General features: G+C 45.3%; 1 protein-coding gene across 4 annotated transcripts in view; it reads left to right on the forward strand.

Annotated features, from left to right (window-relative positions):
* Positions 1–7007: 7007 nt before the first annotated feature.
* The window catches only part of LOC119399838 (BAI1-associated protein 3), a 501956-nt gene continuing 489257 nt past the window's right edge, over positions 7008–19706 (forward strand). For all 4 annotated transcript variants that reach the window (XM_049417861.1, XM_049417862.1, XM_049417863.1 and 1 more), the window contains exon 1: positions 7008–7309. In XM_049417861.1, coding sequence (XP_049273818.1) covers positions 7233–7309 — 77 coding nt within the window. In that variant the 5' untranslated portion in view covers positions 7008–7232. The remainder of the gene's footprint in view (positions 7310–19706) is intronic.

A 19706-nucleotide genomic window follows, 5' to 3' on the forward strand; every position in this document is an offset into this window, starting at 1 on the left:
CATGGGGGAAGGAAAATGTTAGGAAGGAGCATTGTGCAATGCGACGGAAAGAAAATTTGTAGATCAGGCAAAAACACGCCGAGCTTCACGTGTTTTCAGTTTCGCGATAGCGAAATGGCTTCTAATTTCTTCTTTCCCTTTCATGCCATAAGGGAAGCGGACATGCCATACTTGAGTCGAAACTGCATTAGAAAAGTAATGAGTAATTTTCTTGAAATTTCTGTAATTTTCTTGCGAGTAATATTCTTGAAATTGCTCGCTTGAAGCAATTCACTACATTTATAACTTACCAGCCAACTAAATTTTTTTCATTACGTCTCTCTATAATGGAAAGAGTAATTTAATTACTGCAACTTCATTCTTGTAATTTCATTACTTCCAAGCCTGCATCTCAGAGTGCAGGCACATGCGCTGCCATAATGCACTCCGGGCGGCGCATGAATAGAATTCCACGTGTACGGCTGTAGTTCGTTCATGCATGGCAATAAATCTTGCTCTGCGAGGCGAGGTGAAGGACAGCAATGCGGACAGGACAAAGCGTTGCCTTGATGTACGACAGAGCTTCCTGCTGTACTGCTTACGGTGCTTTCGTTTAAGTTGTTGTAGCTGTGCGGGGTAGTCTGTTCGTTGGCGCCTGTTGTTTAGAGGAGTAACGTCTGGAGTCTTGTTTTATATGCCTCGTGCCACTGGACTGCTTGTGTGTAGCCCTCACTAACCTTCTCAGATTGTCAGATTCTCACAGACAGACAGACAGACAGACAGACAGACAGACAGACAGACAGACAGACAGACAGACAGACAGACAGACAGACAGACAGACAGACAGATAGATAGATAGATAGATAGATAGATAGATAGATAGATAGATAGATAGATAGATAGATAGATAGATAGATAGATAGATAGATAGATAGATAGATAGATAGATAGATAGATAGATAGATAGATAGATAGATAGATAGATAGATAGATAGATAGATAGATGAAGCAAGCTAAAGCAGTTGAGGAAGAAGACGACAGGATCCATGCCAGGGGGACTGGGGGGTAGGAGAAGAGAATAAATAAGAAGTTAGAAAAGGCGACATTGTCTGTTTATTATGTGCGGTCTTGTTACAATAGATAACGTCAGGCGCCGGCTGTGAAGTACCAGTAAGATGTGCTCTTTCGTTCTCGAGTCTGTTCAGACAACGCGAGTTTCGCGGAGCGCAATAACTACGGCGCAGTATGATAGTCAAATATAACGTTCCCCGGAATAAGGAATGGCGTTCCCACTTAGGCAAAGAACATACCCGATATACACGGAAGCAATTCTTTGTCTGCGAGCTTCCAGAACACCTTGTTACGAATACCGCCGGTAGGCTAAAGGCAGGCGGGCCTTCCGCATAATTCCGTTGCTAGGTCTTCACGGTTCCAGCGCGAACTCCTTCCTCGTTGACTGGTATCTTTATCTAATTATTCATGCTTTACTGGACGCTTTTGAATTATGTGCGGTCGTCCTTGACTCTGCGGCTCGTCTTAGAGTGTGGGCTTGCAGGCTTTTCGTTTAGCACGGTGCGGGCCAGCGCATCGCTGATCAGATATGCCTGGCGAGCCTAGCCTCCTTCATTATTATACCGCCGGAGTGAGTGGCAATACTCCGTGCATGCGGGCTTGTGGAATTGGGTTGCGGATCCTTTCATCTTTCGAGTAGATCTAGTTCCGTTTTGCGTGGGTCTTCCTCTGCCTCCCTATTTGGCATCCCGCGCAAATTACGTCCAAGACCATCCCTATGTATTTGTTCGGATGTGGCAGGATTCGCTGCCTCGAACCGGGTTTAGCGGGGAAACCGGGGCGCACGATACTTTCCTTTATTTCTTTCTTGCTTCAACGTGTACTATAGTTGCGAACAACTAGAGATGAAATGCCGAGTTTGTCTTTTAGCAATAATAACTCGTGATGAGTCGACTTCACATAGGGGGACTCGTTTAGAAGTTTTGAAGATAGGACAGGACATGACTTGAGTAAAACGAGAAGCTAAACAAATGGGATATCAACTGTATTAGTGACACGCGTAACGAGTGGAACTCTTGTTTCTCTTCCGAACACTTCCGGTCTAGCACATACTTCCTGTTTTCTGAACATTCAGAAAGAGTCTTCCAAAAAATAAAACTGGAATGAAATCGATAGTTCTGCTCCAAGTGAAGAGTTATGTTGGATAGAAATGATATCGGAGCACATGTTTATTTATGTTGAGGGCCAATTGACTGTCACAATTAATGAATATTAATCGAATTACTTCACTTGAAAGAGCAGACGCTTTTCTTGTGAGCAGCTGGGTCGTCGCGGCACCTGGCGGAGCAGATCTCAACTACGCTACGCAGTCTCTGAGATCAGCTTCGGCAGTGCGACGAAACACAATGTTAACCAAGGAATACACCAGCACATGAACGTTGACGTGCTAGTGCCACTACCAGACACCTAAGTCAAAGATTAGTGCCGACCCCAGTCATTTAAAAGCAAAGCATTTCTTAGCGAACTTCTGCGACTTTGAGCGTATCTATCTATCTATCTATCTATCTATCTATCTATCTATCTATCTATCTATCTATCTATCTATCTATCTATCTATCTATCTATCTATCTATCTATCTATCTATCTATCTATCTATCTATCTATCTATCTATCTATCTATCTATCTATCTATCTATCTATCTATCTATCTATCTATCTATCTAGCCGCCTACGACTTTGTGCTCCCCTGGCCGTTTCGTTAAGGAGATGTATACCAAAATTGGTACGGCATAACATGACTGTATGACGAACATAAATGACAGGTCACAACATGAAAATCATGATATGCATGTCATGATTGTCATGTTGTGACCTGTCAAAATTTGTTTTACGGGACGTGTCTGTAGTACGACGAACATAAATGACAGGTGGCAACATGACAATCATGATATGCATGTCATGTAGGGAATGACTTACATGCCACGCTTATGGTGCGGTCGCGACCCGTTCGCTAGCTTGATATACACCAAAATTGGTTTTGCGGGACGTGTGTGTACGACAAACATAAATGACAGGTGGCAACATGACAATCACGACATGCATGTTATGTAGTGCATGATTTACATGGCACGCTCATGGTGCACCCGCTCTCGGTTCGCTAGTTTGATGCTCACCAAAACCGGTATTGCGTTAGGTGACTGTACGACGAACATAAATGACAGGTGGCAAGATGACAATCATGACATGCATGTCATGCATTGCATGGCACGCTCATGATGCGCTCGCGGCCGTTTCGCTAGCTTGATATACACCAAAATTGGTATTGCGTGGCGTGACTGCACGGGAAACATAAATGAAGCTGGTAACATGAAAATCATAACATGCATGTCATGTACGGCATGACACACATGACATGCTCATGGTGCGCTCACGGTCGTTTCGCTAGATTTATATGGACCAAAATTGGTATTCCGCGACATGACTGTATCATGAACATAAACGACATTTCCTAACATTCAAAGCATTACATGCATGTCATGCACGGCACGGCTTGCATGGCACTGTCTTGGTGCACTTCCAGCTGTCTTGCTTTTAACATCGAAGCGGTTTATGGTATCGGTAGCTTGTGGTCCGTCATGCAAAACTCCACAGGTGGGTATGCGCCATAGTACTTGGGCAAGCCCCACTACCGAGCAAAGCAGGTGCGAGCGTTAAACGAAATCTCTGCTCTGCGAAGTGGCGCACGTAAAGCACGTTCAAAAGAGAGAGAGAGAGAGAGAGAGAGAGAGAGAGAGAAAGGGTTGGAAAGAAACAGACACGAAAAAGAGACAGAAAACAAAAAACAAAAGCAAGACCAACAGAGAAAGAAAGAGAGAAATAAAGAGAAAGAAAGAAAGAAAGAGAGAGAAAGACGCAGAGATAGAGAGAAAGAAACAGAAAGCAACAAGTACAAAAAACAAATACAAGAAACCGAGAGAAAGAAAGAAAAATAACGCGCAGCTGTTGGAGAGAGGGAAGGAGGAGAGTTGCGCTTGCGTAGTGTGAGTGCGGACGCCCACGCCGCGGGACATACCCGACCGAGCAAGAGATGCTTCGCATCTAAAATAGAGAGACACAAGGAAGGTCACCCAGCTGCGCTCTTCCTTCAGTCTTGGCGCCCACTAGTGCGCTTTGGCCATAATTTTTTTTCGATTGAAAAAAGAAAGAAAAGCACTTACTTTCACCGTTAATATTGCTAAACCATAAGCAATGATCTATGTGTTGTGTACCCGTCGTGGTAGGTTAGCATGTAGGGTGTCGTTGTGCTAAGTCCGAGGGCGCGGGTTCGACTCCCGTGCACAGCGGCCGCATTTCGACGGGGGCTAAATGGAAAGAAGACCCTTGTACTTAGATTTGGGTGCGCGTTAAGAAACCTTATGTGGTCGTAACTAATCGGGGCTAACCTGCCTAATGTGAATCAACGTACAAGCAGCGTAAGTGTGTAAGGACCACGAGGCGCAAGAAAAAGGCCGAATATTCCCGCTCCTTCGGCATAAAGCCTTGAATTTAGATTTGCGGCTTGTTCTGAAACGCACTAGCAGCAGCATGTGCTGTGTAGTTCAACCGAATACAGTCCAAGATTGCTGGGAAAATCAAAGTTTTCCCAAACCTCGTGGTCTTTCGCGCTGGCTGTATATTAAAGAGACACGAAAGAGAAAAACGATACTACGCGTATTAGTAAATTACATTTTCACAATCCCGAAAACACCACTCTTACCGCGACAAGACGCTTGGTAAGTGAGAAAACGCACGGAAAGAAAATGCAAGTGGAGACGCCAATTCGAAATTCCTGCACCAAACGCGTTGACGTCATACCATTTGACGGCGTCTACTAGGTCACAGGTAGTTCCTAATCGGTAAAAATAAAGTACATTGTCCTTTGAGAGGACCATAGACTTAACATACCAAATTTTAGGAAATTTCGTTGAGCCAATCTCGCCAAAGTGCGAAAAATACACTTTGAAATCCATGACGTCACGCACGGAGATTTCGGCGTGATACTTAAAAGATACTTTGACCTTAATTTTCTCCTCTATTAAAGAAACATATGATGGCGTAATTAACGACAGCAAAGTTCTCGGATTATGATTCATCAATCTAAACCGATTCGGTGTTTCTCTTTAGTGTCCCTTTAGGTAAGTAAAAAGTGATTCGAATGAATTGAGAGCGCCTCTCAGAGGATAGGCTTTCGCCTGTGACCTCCTTAGCGTTAGCTAAAAAGACCTGCTGACCTTTTTATCTTCTAGGGCGTGGGTCCTTTCTTTCGCTAAACGCAATGCGAAGGCTAATAGGCGAACGATAAGCGCTACGATAGCGCGCACAACAACGCCCGTACACTCGATCGGACAATAGCTCTGCATGTGACGATGACAGCATATCAGTTCGAGGTTACGTCAGAGACCGTAGGCAATAAGAAGGCAACCTATTTTCTGACCTCAGAAGATAAAAAGGTGGACAGCGTGTTTCATCTATTTTGATTCCAATGAGACAGCAGCTGAGCACCGGTCAGGGAGAAGTGAATAATATATTATTTCTATATTATTGCAACTTGGTATGATGTTGCGGTCTACGATAATTTTTGACGTAACTTAACTATCGTATTTACCCCTATGTAACCAGCCCCGGCTATTGTTGGCGCTGTTTACTATTATAGGTTGGTATACAGGTTAATTGAGGGGTGATATTATAGGTTGGTTGATATTATAGGCCATAAAATTTAAGTGAAGAATATTTAATTGTCTCGAGGATTAACTGCGGTTTACTCATCGTTTCTTTCTAATTTTACTGGCCGTTTTGAAATAACACAAACTGCGTGTGGCAGATGCAAACCACTGATTTGAAAACTTCATACTTATGTGGCATGGTTATTCGCATATTTGATAGTTTCTTTCTCATTGTTACGGTGTGGTTTTAAAGTGTTTGTGATAGCGAAATATTTTTTCAATTTTTGTGATATCGCCATGTTAATTTGACTTTTACGCGAAGTGTAAAAGTCATTCTGTATGTCCGACCTATTTAAGAGATAAGAAGTAACCGGCGCCGTATTTTGTGCGCCAACATCCACCTTCTGTCACATGGATACTACTACTACTACTACTACTACTACTAACTACTGCTACTACTACTACTACTACTACTACTAATAATAATAATAATAGTGATAATAATAATAATAATAATAATAATAATAATAATAATAATAATAATAATAATAATAATAATAATAATAATAATAATAATAATGAAGGCGCTGATAACTTCATCTCGAATACACTAAGTGAGACGAACGACAACCGAGCAGCGTAATTAACATAAACGCGAAGTCCCCAGATTTTTAATGAGCTAACCTGATCAAGCCGAAACATAATTAGAAAGAGCACGGCAGCAGCGTGTCGCAAGCACTGGTTAGTTTCGTATTAGCTAACGACCTAGTGCGTTGAAGCGTAGTCTCTCTCTACTGTTTTCTAACTTGAAGTAAACTTGAACTAATCAGGACTCGACAATGATCCAAGCCTGCGGCAGACTGCGAGCGTTTACCGTGACGTACGCAACAACATCGCCGCTTAGCGATGGCTCACATTCAAGCAGCCCTCCTTCCCACCAGAAGCGAGTCTAGCGCGCCCTTGAGCCGATTCCGCTACCACCTTTCGACAAAAAAAGAAAAGAAACAGGTCAGCCCGCCGTCTCGGAAAGTCGTCTGCTACGTAGGTTGCAGAAGCCGCCACTTTCACCTTCCCTTCGTTTCGTCTCCGCCGGCCTTATGCTGAAAGTATTGCGGCGCCCGGGCACACACACAAAAGAAATCGATTGATTTCTCTTTAGAGGCACCCAGTTCCTCTCACGCTAACAAGCTTAATGTGGCGCATACCTCGTCATTAGCTCAGCTCTCCAGGTTAAAGTGTGTCGAAGAAGCTTCACTCGCCGAAGAGACCGCCCCCTTCCCAAGAGCAGACGATAAAAAAGCGGTCGCGAGCAGACGACGCCTTTGGAGCGCAGCTAGCGGTGGTAGCGCCGCCTTGCGGAGGGCGGGTGAAACGCTCAATCTAGCGGAGAGTTGCGGCAGCGCTCGGGTGAATTGGGCGCTCGAAACCTTTAGGCGCCAAGGTAGAATAGGAAGTGGACGAACGGTGCGGTGCTGCTTTTTGGGAACCGCGGCTGAGGAGTTTCTCGCGGTGCGGTTTTTAAAACGAAAACGACGACCATGGCCGAGCCTGGCAGCCAGCAACATGAGGGTCAGCACAGGCTCTTCTTAGACTCGACGGCTCCGGACAGCGCCCGGTGAGCAAGCAACACCACACGTTTCAGATTTTTTTTTTCTTCTTGCTTCGAGGAGGCGCGCGCTCTCAGCTCTTGACGCGCCGGACACGCACCAGCGTTAGCTGGCGACGACGCCAGCGCACGTCGTCGCTTCGCTTTGGTACACACGCCTTGGATTCGCGCCAGCGCAGCGGCTTGCGCGTCTTGGCGGCTGCAGAGCGAGTTGTCAACTGAAACGGGCCATGTGTTTTTGTCTGCTGCGAAGACTTTTAAACAGTCGTCTGCTCGATTTTAAATTGCGGGCGACAGAATGTCGTCTCTCCGCATTTTTCGGGGTGTCGTCTGATGTCTCGAGTGCATTCGACGTCCGTACATGCTCACTGCCTATGGCAATCCGTCTTAAAGACCTTCATGATTGGCTGAAATGTTATCTTACGAACGGAGGTGTTTGAGACATTCTTTTAGTGAATAAGGGACAAGCAGACGACGTACGCGATCTGGCGACGTGTCTGCATCCGATAAGAGATACGAAACCAATTCAAGTTTACCCCTACTTTTAGAGATACTTCGCGATGCGATAACCGGGGAGATAGTGTCAGTTGAGTGCGCAACACTGAAAGATAACAGCGTGGAACTTGGCGATGGGATTAGATCGTTGAGTGTGCGATGGAATGGATGTACGGCTACTTTGATTGGCTTCTTCTTTACGATTCGTTTGGTCCCTTGAGTCGATCGAATAGCGACTTGCCATGTACGATGTCTCCGAAGGGGAACGCGGTTGCTTTTTACGAGTCGCAGGGGACCTAATGTCACGAAGTGCTCGCGTCGAAGTCGTCGTAAGTGCTCCTTGCTGCTGTTTCGAGCGCGTCGGCGTGTGCGGCACGTTGTGTAGGGGCGAGGCTGGGCCAGGCATAAAGATCTTCCGCCCGCTACACAAACCGGACACGCTGGTTGACTCACGACGGTATACCCTCTCCTCGAGTTTGTGATTCCTCCCTCTCCCTCTATTTACGCGCGGCGAGCGTAGGTGAAGGCGAAAGGAAAATAGAGTGAAGGTGAAGCGGCTCTAAACAAAAGGAGCGTGCCTTGAGGGTGCTTACGTCACCTAGTGCAGTAGTGTGCCGATCGCCAAAGCGCCTGCCCTTGACGTTTCTTTTTTTCTTCGTATGAAGCGCATATGTTGATATCACATCGGTGTTCTTGCGTTCCTGAAAGTAAAAACAAAATTAAGCGTTAGCTACGTTGTAAGTCAAGTCGGTATTCATTTCGGTTTATTTTGCATATTTGGTTTATTTATTTTTACATACTGCAGCCCCGTCGGGGATATCGCAGGAATGGGGTCCCATCATCAAGTGCACATAAAAAGTCAGGACACGGCAATTCACGAACACCTCCTGGTAAAGCATTACAGTGTACAATTGTTGAGGGGGAAAAAAACTGTATTTGAGCATATTGCCTAGTCGTGACAGTACCAATGCTGGTTCAAAATGGTAAAATATTTAGTTCGCGAGAGTTACGAGTGCGGGAAGGATCTGCGAAATTAACACATTTGTCTAAACAGTTGAGATCTGACGAGCTAATTTGGCAGTGCAGCAACTTTGACACCTTCTGCGGTATTTACGTACTTTTGTTTTCGTTGTGTTACCGCCGAAATATTTTTTGTGTGTGCTTAATAATGCGAGTATTCTAAGTGCTACGTAGTTTCGGGCGTCACCACCAGCGTGGTGGGATTAGACAACGCAAAGAACGGATAGCAACAAAGTACTTTGATACATTATTTCGCACCTTATTTTGAAACATTCATCTCGTACGCTGCATCCATTCAAAAGTCAAGAAGTAGCCGGCGTCCATATATTTCTACGCCATATCATATCACTAACAAAAATTCAGGTTTTGATTAATAGTCAACTTCCTACAAAATTAAGGAAGTCGCTGCTACGTTTGAGAATACGTATGGGTGATGAAAATGAGAAGCGGGTACGCAGAAGGCTTTTTTAAAGTGCTTTTCTCCGCATATATCTGTATCGGCTCAAATATTGCAATATCAGGATTGCTAACCACTGGAGATCGTTGTTTTTGTTGTCATTAGTCGACAATGCTAAAAGATGAAGCCTGGTTTAAAGCGTGTCTACGGTTCTTGTGGAAGCTTCGAAGGAACTGATCACAATATGATTAGCTGGCTGGGACAAATTACCACCTTAATAAATCGAAGCAGGATTAAGCAGAAACAGCTACGTGTGATAAGACAGTATAGGTCGTAATGATAACAGTATTTGTTAAACAAATTTTTTAACAGTATTTTTTAAACAAATTTACAAAAAAAACTTATGCACTAAATTCTGAGTTATGCTACGCGTAGTGGTCTCGTTAAATTCTGTAAATTTCGCGGCGGTCGCATTTTCGATGCAGGCGAAAATGCTTGAGGCCCGTGTACTTAGATTGATGTGCTCGTTATAGAACCGCAGTGGGACGAAAATTCTGGAGCCCTCCGCTACGGCGTCCCTCGTGATCACGTCGTGGTTTTGGGACGTTAAACCCCAGGAATTATTATTATTAAATTCTGCGAATTTTTTATCTCCAGAATTGTATAGTATACCGTTTTGAGCGACATCATCTTGTGTTAATATGTATCGTCGGAGAAACTTTGCATTATAATTGATTGATACGAAGAATTACTCTTCTGTCACTATCATACGTCAGCAAAAAAAGTGTGGAGCTCACTGTCAGGCTCGCCCAAGAAATATATTTTGCGCTTAGGGCTCACTCGGACTCGAACTCACCAAAATTTTCTTGTACCGGACTCACTCGAACTCAGACTCACTGAAAATTTTTCTCAGCCGGACTCACTCGGACTCAAGCTCACCAAAATATTACTCACCCGGACTCACTCAGACTCTAACGGCGCGATCTGTGTCTGAGTGAGTCTAAGTGAGTCGATTCATGAGTGAGTTTGCCGCCCTACGGTCACTATTTTATGCCTGTTCTGATTTCTCTTACCCTGCTGCTCACAAGTGTTACTCATTTCGTGCACCAACTGACATGGGGTCCCCGTACATCCTTCTTCCCTGAGACACCCTTCTGTATCTTGTTTTGAATGAAACTTGGAAATTTTGCATGTCAGAGACCTCGACAAAATTATGAGGCACGCGGTATTGGGGGGTCTGCGAAATAATTTTTAACCACCTAGGGTTCTTTAACGGGCACTTATATCTCAAGCACGCGGATGTTCTTGCATTTCGGCCCCATCGAAAGGCGGCCGCCGTGTCAGCAGGAATCGAACCCGCGTCCTCGTGCAAGGGCGTAAACGTTAAAGGGGTGTACCGACACGATTTCGAAGCATCGCAAAAAGGACATTTCCCGGCGTGCCATGTTAACGCTCTCCACACACCGGAGTCAGGAAACACGTCTAAAATATTTCATTTGGAGTTTAAAGTTTTCGCTTCCCAGCATCTGCAAGCGGGCCTCACCGCAATGTACATTATCGTGACGAGTCAACGCAGTTCGCTGGGTTTGCGAACTCTGCGTCCTGCGTGCAGTCGAAATTGCTGGACGACAATTCACTCATCGTAGTTTACGTGGGCCACGTGCAACTGTCAGCAGACGCCAGGGCTTCCACTACTACGTCGCGAGTTTCTGTCCCCACGTGACTGAGACCTGCGTCTGGCTGTGTTAACACGTCGCCGTGAAACTGCCCCCCTCAATACCGAAACCGAAAGTGTTGTTTTTAAGGTAGCGGCATTAAACATATATTAAACGCGTTCAGAGGCACCACGATACTATCTTTTTTTTTTGGGGGGGGGGGGGGGTTCACCGCAGTTTTTAATTACAACAACAATGGGAAAACTCTAAAATTCGTGTCAGTACTCCTTTAAGCCACAACGACGGGTCCTTTCATATCTTCATGTATAACGCATTGCAACTTTGTTAATTTTAAGGGCTCGTTTTTCTTTGTTATACACAATATTAATGAGCACTGACAGACTATAATGCCAAGGAAAGTATAGGAGATGTTATTAGTGGTAAATGTAAGGTAAATGTGAAGAAAGAAAAGTGGACGAAAAGATAACTTGCCGTGGGCAGGGACCGAACCTGCGACCTTCGAATAACGCGTCCGATGTAGAGCATCGGACGTGTTATTCGAAGGTCGCAGGTTCGATCCCTGCCCGCGACAAGTTATCTTTTCATTAACTTTTCTTTCTTCACATCTACCTTACATTTACCACTGATAACATCCCCTAAACTGTCCTTGGCATTATTGTCTGTTAGTGCTTATTAGCGTTGCAACTTTGTAACTCAATACAACCTGATGTTGATACCGATTGTATAATATAATAATAATATCTGGGGTTTAACGTCCCAAAACCACACTATGATTATGAGAGACGCCGTAGTGGAGGGCTCCGGAAATTCCGACCACCTGGGGTTCTTTAACATGCACCTAAATCTAAGTACACGGGCCTCAAACATTTTCGCCTCCATCGAAAATGCAGCCGCCGCGGCCAGGATTCGATCCCGCGACGTTCGGGTCAGCAGTCGAGCGCCATAACCACCAGACCACCGTGGCGGGGAATACCGATTGTAAAAACCCGGCCGTATATATTGAAGCTGCGGAGCCGACGTGGATCTGCGGGCGGATCTTATCCCCTCTTATCACCTTGCGTCTCTCTCGCTCATCCTCAACAGTTCTCCAGCGTACACGATGGCCAGATCGTGCGTCCACCGCGGCTAGATTTCGTGGAGAAATCCCGGTCTCTCTACAGTGGACTGTTTTCGAAGTAGAGAAGGGGGGGGGGGGTTACCGCACTATTAATAAAGCGCTCGCGTGCTACTGACAAGTCACGCAGCTGACTCGGATGGACGCTCTCCGGTCGATTTGCATGCGTAGTACTTAAGCTTCGCGCGCATCTGCGCCCAGTAGAGGGATTAAACGGCGCTTGAACATCTTCTCCTAATGACCGCGGGCTTACAGAATAAGATGCGCAGGCGATTTCCTCCCGCATGGCGGCGGGGCGATGCGCATGCTGTGGCCTGTGTAGTTAACTTGTGCTGTGGGCATCGCGTACGATCGTGTGCTGCGAATGCGATATGTATACCTGCATATATATTTTGCGGGCGAAGACTTGCAGGCGAAGACTTTGAGATCAAGACCTGGAGATCAAGATTTGGAGACCAAGACTTGGAGACAGAGACAAAGACGCAGAGACCAAGACATAGAGACCAAGACTTGCAGAGGAAGACTTATAGACCAAGACATAAACAGGACAAAACATGCAGACCAAGACACAGACGAAGACTGAGAGACCAAGACTTAGAGTCAACGACCTAGAGACAAAGACTTCGAGACTAAGATTTCGAGACCAATGCTTACAGACCAAGACTTACTTGCAAATATACAACTTATACAGACAACCTACAGAAGGCAACTTGCGAAGAACAACTTGCAGACGACGGCGAGCAGAAGACGACTTGCAGGCGAACCAGCAACTGTTTATGAAAGCCCAATTTACTTTCCCGTATAGAATGCTTGTTATAGGAAAGAAGGCATAGTACGTCAAGTCCTAAACTTCGGGCATCGCATTCGTTTATGCCATCAGCATCATCATCATCATCAGCAGCAGCAGCATCGTCATCGTCAGCCTGAATATGCCTCTCAGCGTGCGGCAATTTAGGCCTCTTTCACGCTAATTGTATTGTCGCTTGTACGCTTGGCCAAGGAATGCAACAGATGCATTTCTCGGAATGCTAACGCGAGACCTGCCTCTCAACTCGAAAGGTCATAAACAAGAAGCAAACAAAATGCAACACACAAACGAATGGGCGAAAGACACAAGTCAAAGAGCGAGTGCGGCGTCAATATTGAGTCGGCTGCTTGGCTAGAGCATTCGGCGTCTTTACCTTTTATATAATCGTATTTCGTCGACAGGCGCAACACACATCTCACTTCGCAGGGTTCCGTCCGCCAGCTTATAGCGATGGACGACAACCCAGAAGGCGAAAAGGATATAGAAGCAAGAGGATTACGGACTTAGGATAGAAAGGCGGAGGGGGGGGGGGGGGGGCGTTGAGGAGGAATGCGTCCATCAGGGTCGCAGGCACGGCCCGTCGTCTCGAAGGCCGCTTATATCCGGCCGTCTTTTCGCAAGTGCAATATCCAGCTTCGGGGGGGGGGGGGGGTCAGTTCTAGGCTTAGAAGGGGGCTCGAGCCCGAACGAGAAATGAAAGCAACCTAGGATGGATTATTCCATCCACGGCGCACATATGTTGGGCTAACACCAGCGTTGCTTCGAGAGGAAACGCAACAGCTGGCGTGGTTCCTCGCGGCTTAGTCTCTGCACACTCACGTCGTGCTCAACGTACGCTAAAATGAACAAACTAAGTTAACGTGACATGCCTACATACACACGTCTGTATGTATATGCGTATCTTTCCTTCTCTCTCTCTCTCTCTCTCTCTCTCTCTCTCTATATATATATATATATATATATATATATATATATATATATATATAGATATAGATATATCGCCTCGTCATGAAGAGAAGTGGGCCCCTGGCTTCGAGGTGTCAGCGATTAACAAAATAAGTAAATGAATCTAGACGAGTCAAAACAGAACACTAAAAATTGAAAACATGGGTCCAAAAATATTCGGCTTCTTTGTTTTGTCGCCCCGTCGTTCAGTTTGCGTTATAGAACAAAAGATTATAACCTCGATACTTTGTAGATTCACCGCACTGAAGCTTTCGAGAAGCAGCTGTGTGTCACTACATTTGCATGTATTCGTGGATTAAGAAGTTTGAGACAATTCTTTGACTTTCTTTCTGTTTCTGTTCTGTTTTAACTGGCTTGCTGTGGAGAGATGAAGGTTTACATCACCTCGGCTACTCCATCTTTACAAGAGCTGGAGCGACAAAGAAGTGGTTTCCCAAAAACAAAAATAAAAAAATATAGCGAACTGAAAGAGGTAAAAAAAAAAGAACGTGGTAATGTAGAGTCGCTCGCAGGATTTCTTTAATATTCAATTCCTGACACGAGCTGTCAGAAGCACCTGTGGCGTGCCTTTCTCGCAGTTGCGAAAGTTCTTTTTTTCCCAGTTTCGAGAAGCTCATGAAATTTTCATGCCTCCTGATATTATTGTCACGTGGTCGTGACAACGCGGTCACCAGAGATAAGGCTCGAATGTTCGTGTCGGTATTTTTCGTGTCGGCATTTATAAATGCCCCATCGAACGTTCGAGCCTTATCGCTGGTTGCCGCGTTAGTGCGAGAATAATCTCAACTGTTCGCGTTTGCGCGCTCAAGCCTATAAGAAGATTCTAGCATAATCTGGAAGGTTCCCAGACATTAAGGAGCGGCTTGCGCAACGCGGTGGCTACGCGCGCAACGGACTAGTTACATAAAAATGAGAAAAAGGAGGGCGCGTGGCATTATAATAACGTAGTTTGCATTCGTGGGACTCGGTGTGCGGCGAGTGACACGACGTGGAATGTGGTAACTTCCTTAAACGCAAAAGAGTACGATGGTAAAGAATGTCGCACGTGTGAAAAGCGCTGAGATGTAGCTTTTACTTACAAAAACGAAGGAAATATATGTATATATGCACACAAAAAAGTGGCAGTCACGTTTCCTGTGCTTAGGGACGTTCACAACCATTTTACCGCACATTTTGTGGTATATTTTAACGCAAACTTTACCGCACACTTTACCGCATACTTTACCGTGCACTTTACCACGAGCTTTATAACATACTTTACCGCATACTTTACCCCACACATTATGTCATACTTTACCCCACACATTATGTCATTCTTTACCGCAAACTTTATCACACATTATGGCATACTTTAGCGCAAACTTTATGACATACTTTACCGCACACGTTATGGCATACATTAAGCACACTTTACCGCACGCTTGATGGCATACTTTGCAGCACACTTTACGGTACGCTTTATGGCATAACCCTACACATTATGCCATACATTACCGCACGCTTTATGCCATACATTACCGCACGCTTTATGGCGTACATTACCGAACGCTTTATGGCACACATTACCGCGCACTATGCAACCGTACGTGTAGCGGGCAGTGAGTGAACTCTAGGGTACTGTCGACATTTCCCTCTCTTCAAGCGAGCTCTTGTGTAGTGTCTGGTAAAGGAACTTAAGGGAACATTCGGGTCAAGGCGTAAAACATATAATCAAGTGTGGTAGAGCCGTGGTAGTACACAGGCGTTATTTTGTTACATTCTTATACAAGCGTTAGCCAACAGAAGGCGACATTAGTCGTCAGTTAGCCAAGGTTAGCCAGTGATTGCTTTATTCGGGCGAACACGTTAGGTTCCACAAAAACTTTCATTTATTCGCTCTTTCGACAACAGAAGGCACTGACCACGGGTCAGGACAAAAGGAGGCGGTTAGCCTCCTGACGTCCCCCCGTTCGCGGTGGGCGGCACAGCAACAGTATTTCCTTAGGTGCGCATAATTAAAACACACATACACACTGAGATGCACGAAGCTATCAAAGCAGTGGTTAGCTTGGAGACATAACAACCTGAGTTTCTCAAATACAGAATAACAAGTACTAGTACCAATATTTAGCATAGGTGAATAGAACTTAGCTGCCAGCAATAAGTGCAGACAAATACAAAATGCATGAACAGGTAATAACACGTTTAAATGATGGAATCATCAAGTACACACTAGCAAGTACTAGTAGTGTTATTTAGCATAGCTGAATGTAATGTAGGTACCACAAATAAGTGCAGAGAAATGCAAAATAGATAAACAGATAGGCCGAACCCGGTCATGTGCTTGCTGCGGCTACGTTATCCCCGCGAACATCTTAATATGATCTGCCCGTATAACTTTCTGTCTCTCCTCCTTAATCAGCTCCCGCGTAAAGTGCCGGATATAACGAGGAAACTTTACCTTTCGTCTAGTTTCCTGGCTATAGGTTGTACTTTATCCGGGATCGGAATTAGTGTGGACGACTTGTGCACCCTCGGCATCTTCTCTTACGGTTGGTGCCACAACAGCAACTCGGATAATTTGACAGCTGTCGCAGTACACCGAGAAGCCAGACAAAAAAGATTTTCCGGGATTCCGTCAAGTCCCCGCGACCGCGCGCATCTTTATCCGCGATGCGCTACCGCGACAGGCCAGTTATAAGCTGCTAATTTCGTAACTTTTTTTTTAAAAGTTTGCAAAAGGAAGAGAAATATAGAGGAACAGAAATAATCCAGATAATCTTGTCAGACATCTAATCTCCTGAGCGGAAGTGTACTGTTCAAGGGTTCCACGCAAAGAGCCAGTTACCTTTTTAATCTATGAATCTGTAACAAAATTGAGGGCTGCAGTTCAAACTCGGTATTGTGAAGTTCACGGCGCGCTGGTCACTTTGATCTGGACCTGCCTTCGTAACGAATAATTCCGGTTTTCATTCTGGAGACCTTGTGGCCCTTCTGATACATTTTGCATACGAGTGTATATCCTCGCATTCCTGTGCCTTAAATATATCCGGGAGACATGGAATCGCGTCTTGCTATTTCTTTTACCCTCTGAATACGCTCCTGCTCAACTGGGATCCTCAGCGTAAAAGCTGTGATTTGAAAGGTTATCAAATGGACAGAGGACAGAGCAGACGCTACCCGGGACTCCGTCGTCCCTCTGCAGGTTCCATCATCCGCAAACGCGCGTGCGTCGCTTATATCCGGCAAACGGGCCAGGCGTTCCTTTCTTTTATCCGGGAAAGGACGCAACAGCTAGCTTTTGGGAGAGGGGCGGGTCATTTGGCTGCGCACAGCGGCGGCGGCAGCGGCAGCGGCCCGAGCTCGTAGCAACGGTGCCGGGTACTGGGGAGTACGAGTGGCGTGCTATCCCTGAAGAGGCGCAGTGCGGAGACCGGCGGCGGCTTGGATGGTGCGCCCATCGATCCCACCCCTAGTTGGAGCAGAGGGGAAAAAATGCACGGGAGTAGCGAGGGGGACACTCCCGGATCGCTCTCAGCCCGGCCCGGGCTTTGGTTGGGAGATGGTATGGTATTGGGAGTGCTTTGGTTTCTGTCCTGTGTGCGAGTGCTTCTCGTGTCTTAGTATTTCTCTCTGTTTAACTTGCCGACGACAGTATGGTATTGTATGGATAATGGTACGGTGCAGTGTCTGCGGGGAGGGTATGGTAGGGAACCTGAAGATAGTGCAAGCTCGGTGGGAGTGTAGGATGGTGCATATGGTGTGTTTCAGCTGTGTCGGTGTGTTTCACGTGTCTTCGTATTTATCTCTGTTTAACTTGGTGATGACGGTATGGTATAGTACGGATAACGGTACGGTATAGTGTCTGCGTGGAAGGAGGGTAGAAAACTTACAAAGAGTACGCGCTCGGTGGTATGAGTAGGAGAGTACATACGGCGCGTTTGTACGGTGTCCGTGTGTTTCGGTCTTAGAAAAAGGGGATTTGCGTATTGCTTCTCTAGGAGGAAGGAAAGAAGGACATATTTTTTTGGTTCGTTTGTTTGTGAAACAGTCCTTTCCACGTTTTCTGGAGAGAAGGAGGGAGAGAGATAAAGGTTGGACTAACAAAAACAGCCAGAGAAAGAGATAAAGGAAGAGATAGAGATATAGATGGATGCAAAGGGAAGGAAAACTATAGAAAGAGATTGAGATAGAAAGGTAGAGACAGATAGATGAATAGATGGGAGGGAGGACAGTAGAGATATAGAGAAATATAGATACACAGAAAGGGAGCGTAAGAGCGATAGCTATGGTTATAGAAGGAGAGAAATTTTGTATATTTTTGTGTGTAGAGAGAGAGGTTTGTTTGCATTCGTTATTTCTTCATGAAAAGAAGACAGCCATAAACGACAGGTAAGGAGGTTAACCAAGAATGAGTATGGTTTGCTTCCCTGCACTTTAGATAGATAGATAGATAGATAGATAGATAGATAGATAGATAGATAGATAGATAGATAGATAGATAGATAGATAGATAGATAGATAGATAGATAGATAGATAGATAGATAGATAGATAGATAGATAGATAGATAGATAGATAGATAGATAGATAGATAGATAGATAGATAGATAGATGGATGGATAGATAGATAGATAGATAGATAGATAGATAGATGGATAGATAGATAGATGGATAGGATAGATAGATAGATAGATAGATGATAGATAGATAGATAGATAGATAGATAGATAGATAGATAGATAGATAGATAGATAGATAGATAGATAGATAGATGGTGTGCATGCTAGCCTCTGTTTCACCCTCTGGCTCAGCGTTGCTGTAACGAAATAATTATGGCACAAAGCTTGAACCATAGCTACACGAAGGACACATACCGTCAAAGACGTACACAACAGAGATATTGCCTGTGCATTATAGAACGGAGGCTGCGGTATTCAGGAGAAATACACTTTTTTTCGTGATTATGTTTATTGGAACATCGCTTCGCACGCTCCGCCTGTTGCACGGTTACGCCTTTCGTTGGGCCGCGCTCGCATTTGCGCTTATTTCTTTTCGTTTTCTCTTTTCGATTGTTCGCTTGGCTGGCGTAACAGCAATCGGCGCCGCGGGTTCTAACCCCCTACGCCCCCTTGCGGTCGCGCTGGATTTTGGCCGTGCCAATCGAAGGTTATTAATGCGGAACTACCGATGCGACGGGGCTCCGGGATTGCGCTCTTTGTATAGTTTCGTTTTTCGCTCGCACGCGTCGTCTGCTACGCTTTCCTGCTCGTCTGCCCTCGGTATAGTTCGTCTGCTTTGCACTTTCGTTTTCGCTCGTCGTCTGCAACGCACATTCCGGCCGTGTCGTCTGCTTCGCTCATGCGCACTAGAGCGGGCTGAAGAAGAAACGTATGAGATGAAAAAATATTGTTGGAAGCAGCTGAAACACAAGGCTTATTGATCTTTTGATGTCAAAAAGGACAGGTTGCGGTTCTGATATGTAGCGCTTCTGCCGATGTTATCTGCGTTTTTTTTTTATTACGCGCTCGCCGTGTCAGCACGCAAACCATTTTTCTTAGTGGCAGGAAAGATGGGAAAATCTTTGACGAGGACAACGTTTAAATTAAAACAAAATTTAAACGAAGATAGTAATCTTCAGAGATAAACGCAATTCCTTTCGTTGCGGCTGTTGTGGGTTCCATACGATATGCGCTGTATCGTCTGCTCGTGAAAGCGCTGAAGCCGCACGGCGCGGGCTTTTCATCCCGAATAAGTTACGAACACTAGAAAAAACGCTATTATTATAAAGTTCGAGGAAAGAACGTTGACTATGATTTCTCTTTTGGCCGCGAAGGGTGCGACTAAAATAACAAGAGCGTACTGAAGAGACGCGAGCAAAGTACGTTGCTTCTGAGTGCTCCATTCGCCGCTGTCGTCTGCTGTAATGTACGTTCACTTCTGGTGCGTGCG

Source organism: Rhipicephalus sanguineus, chromosome 7 (assembly GCF_013339695.2).
Source record: "Rhipicephalus sanguineus isolate Rsan-2018 chromosome 7, BIME_Rsan_1.4, whole genome shotgun sequence".
Taxonomy (NCBI): domain Eukaryota; kingdom Metazoa; phylum Arthropoda; class Arachnida; order Ixodida; family Ixodidae; genus Rhipicephalus; species Rhipicephalus sanguineus.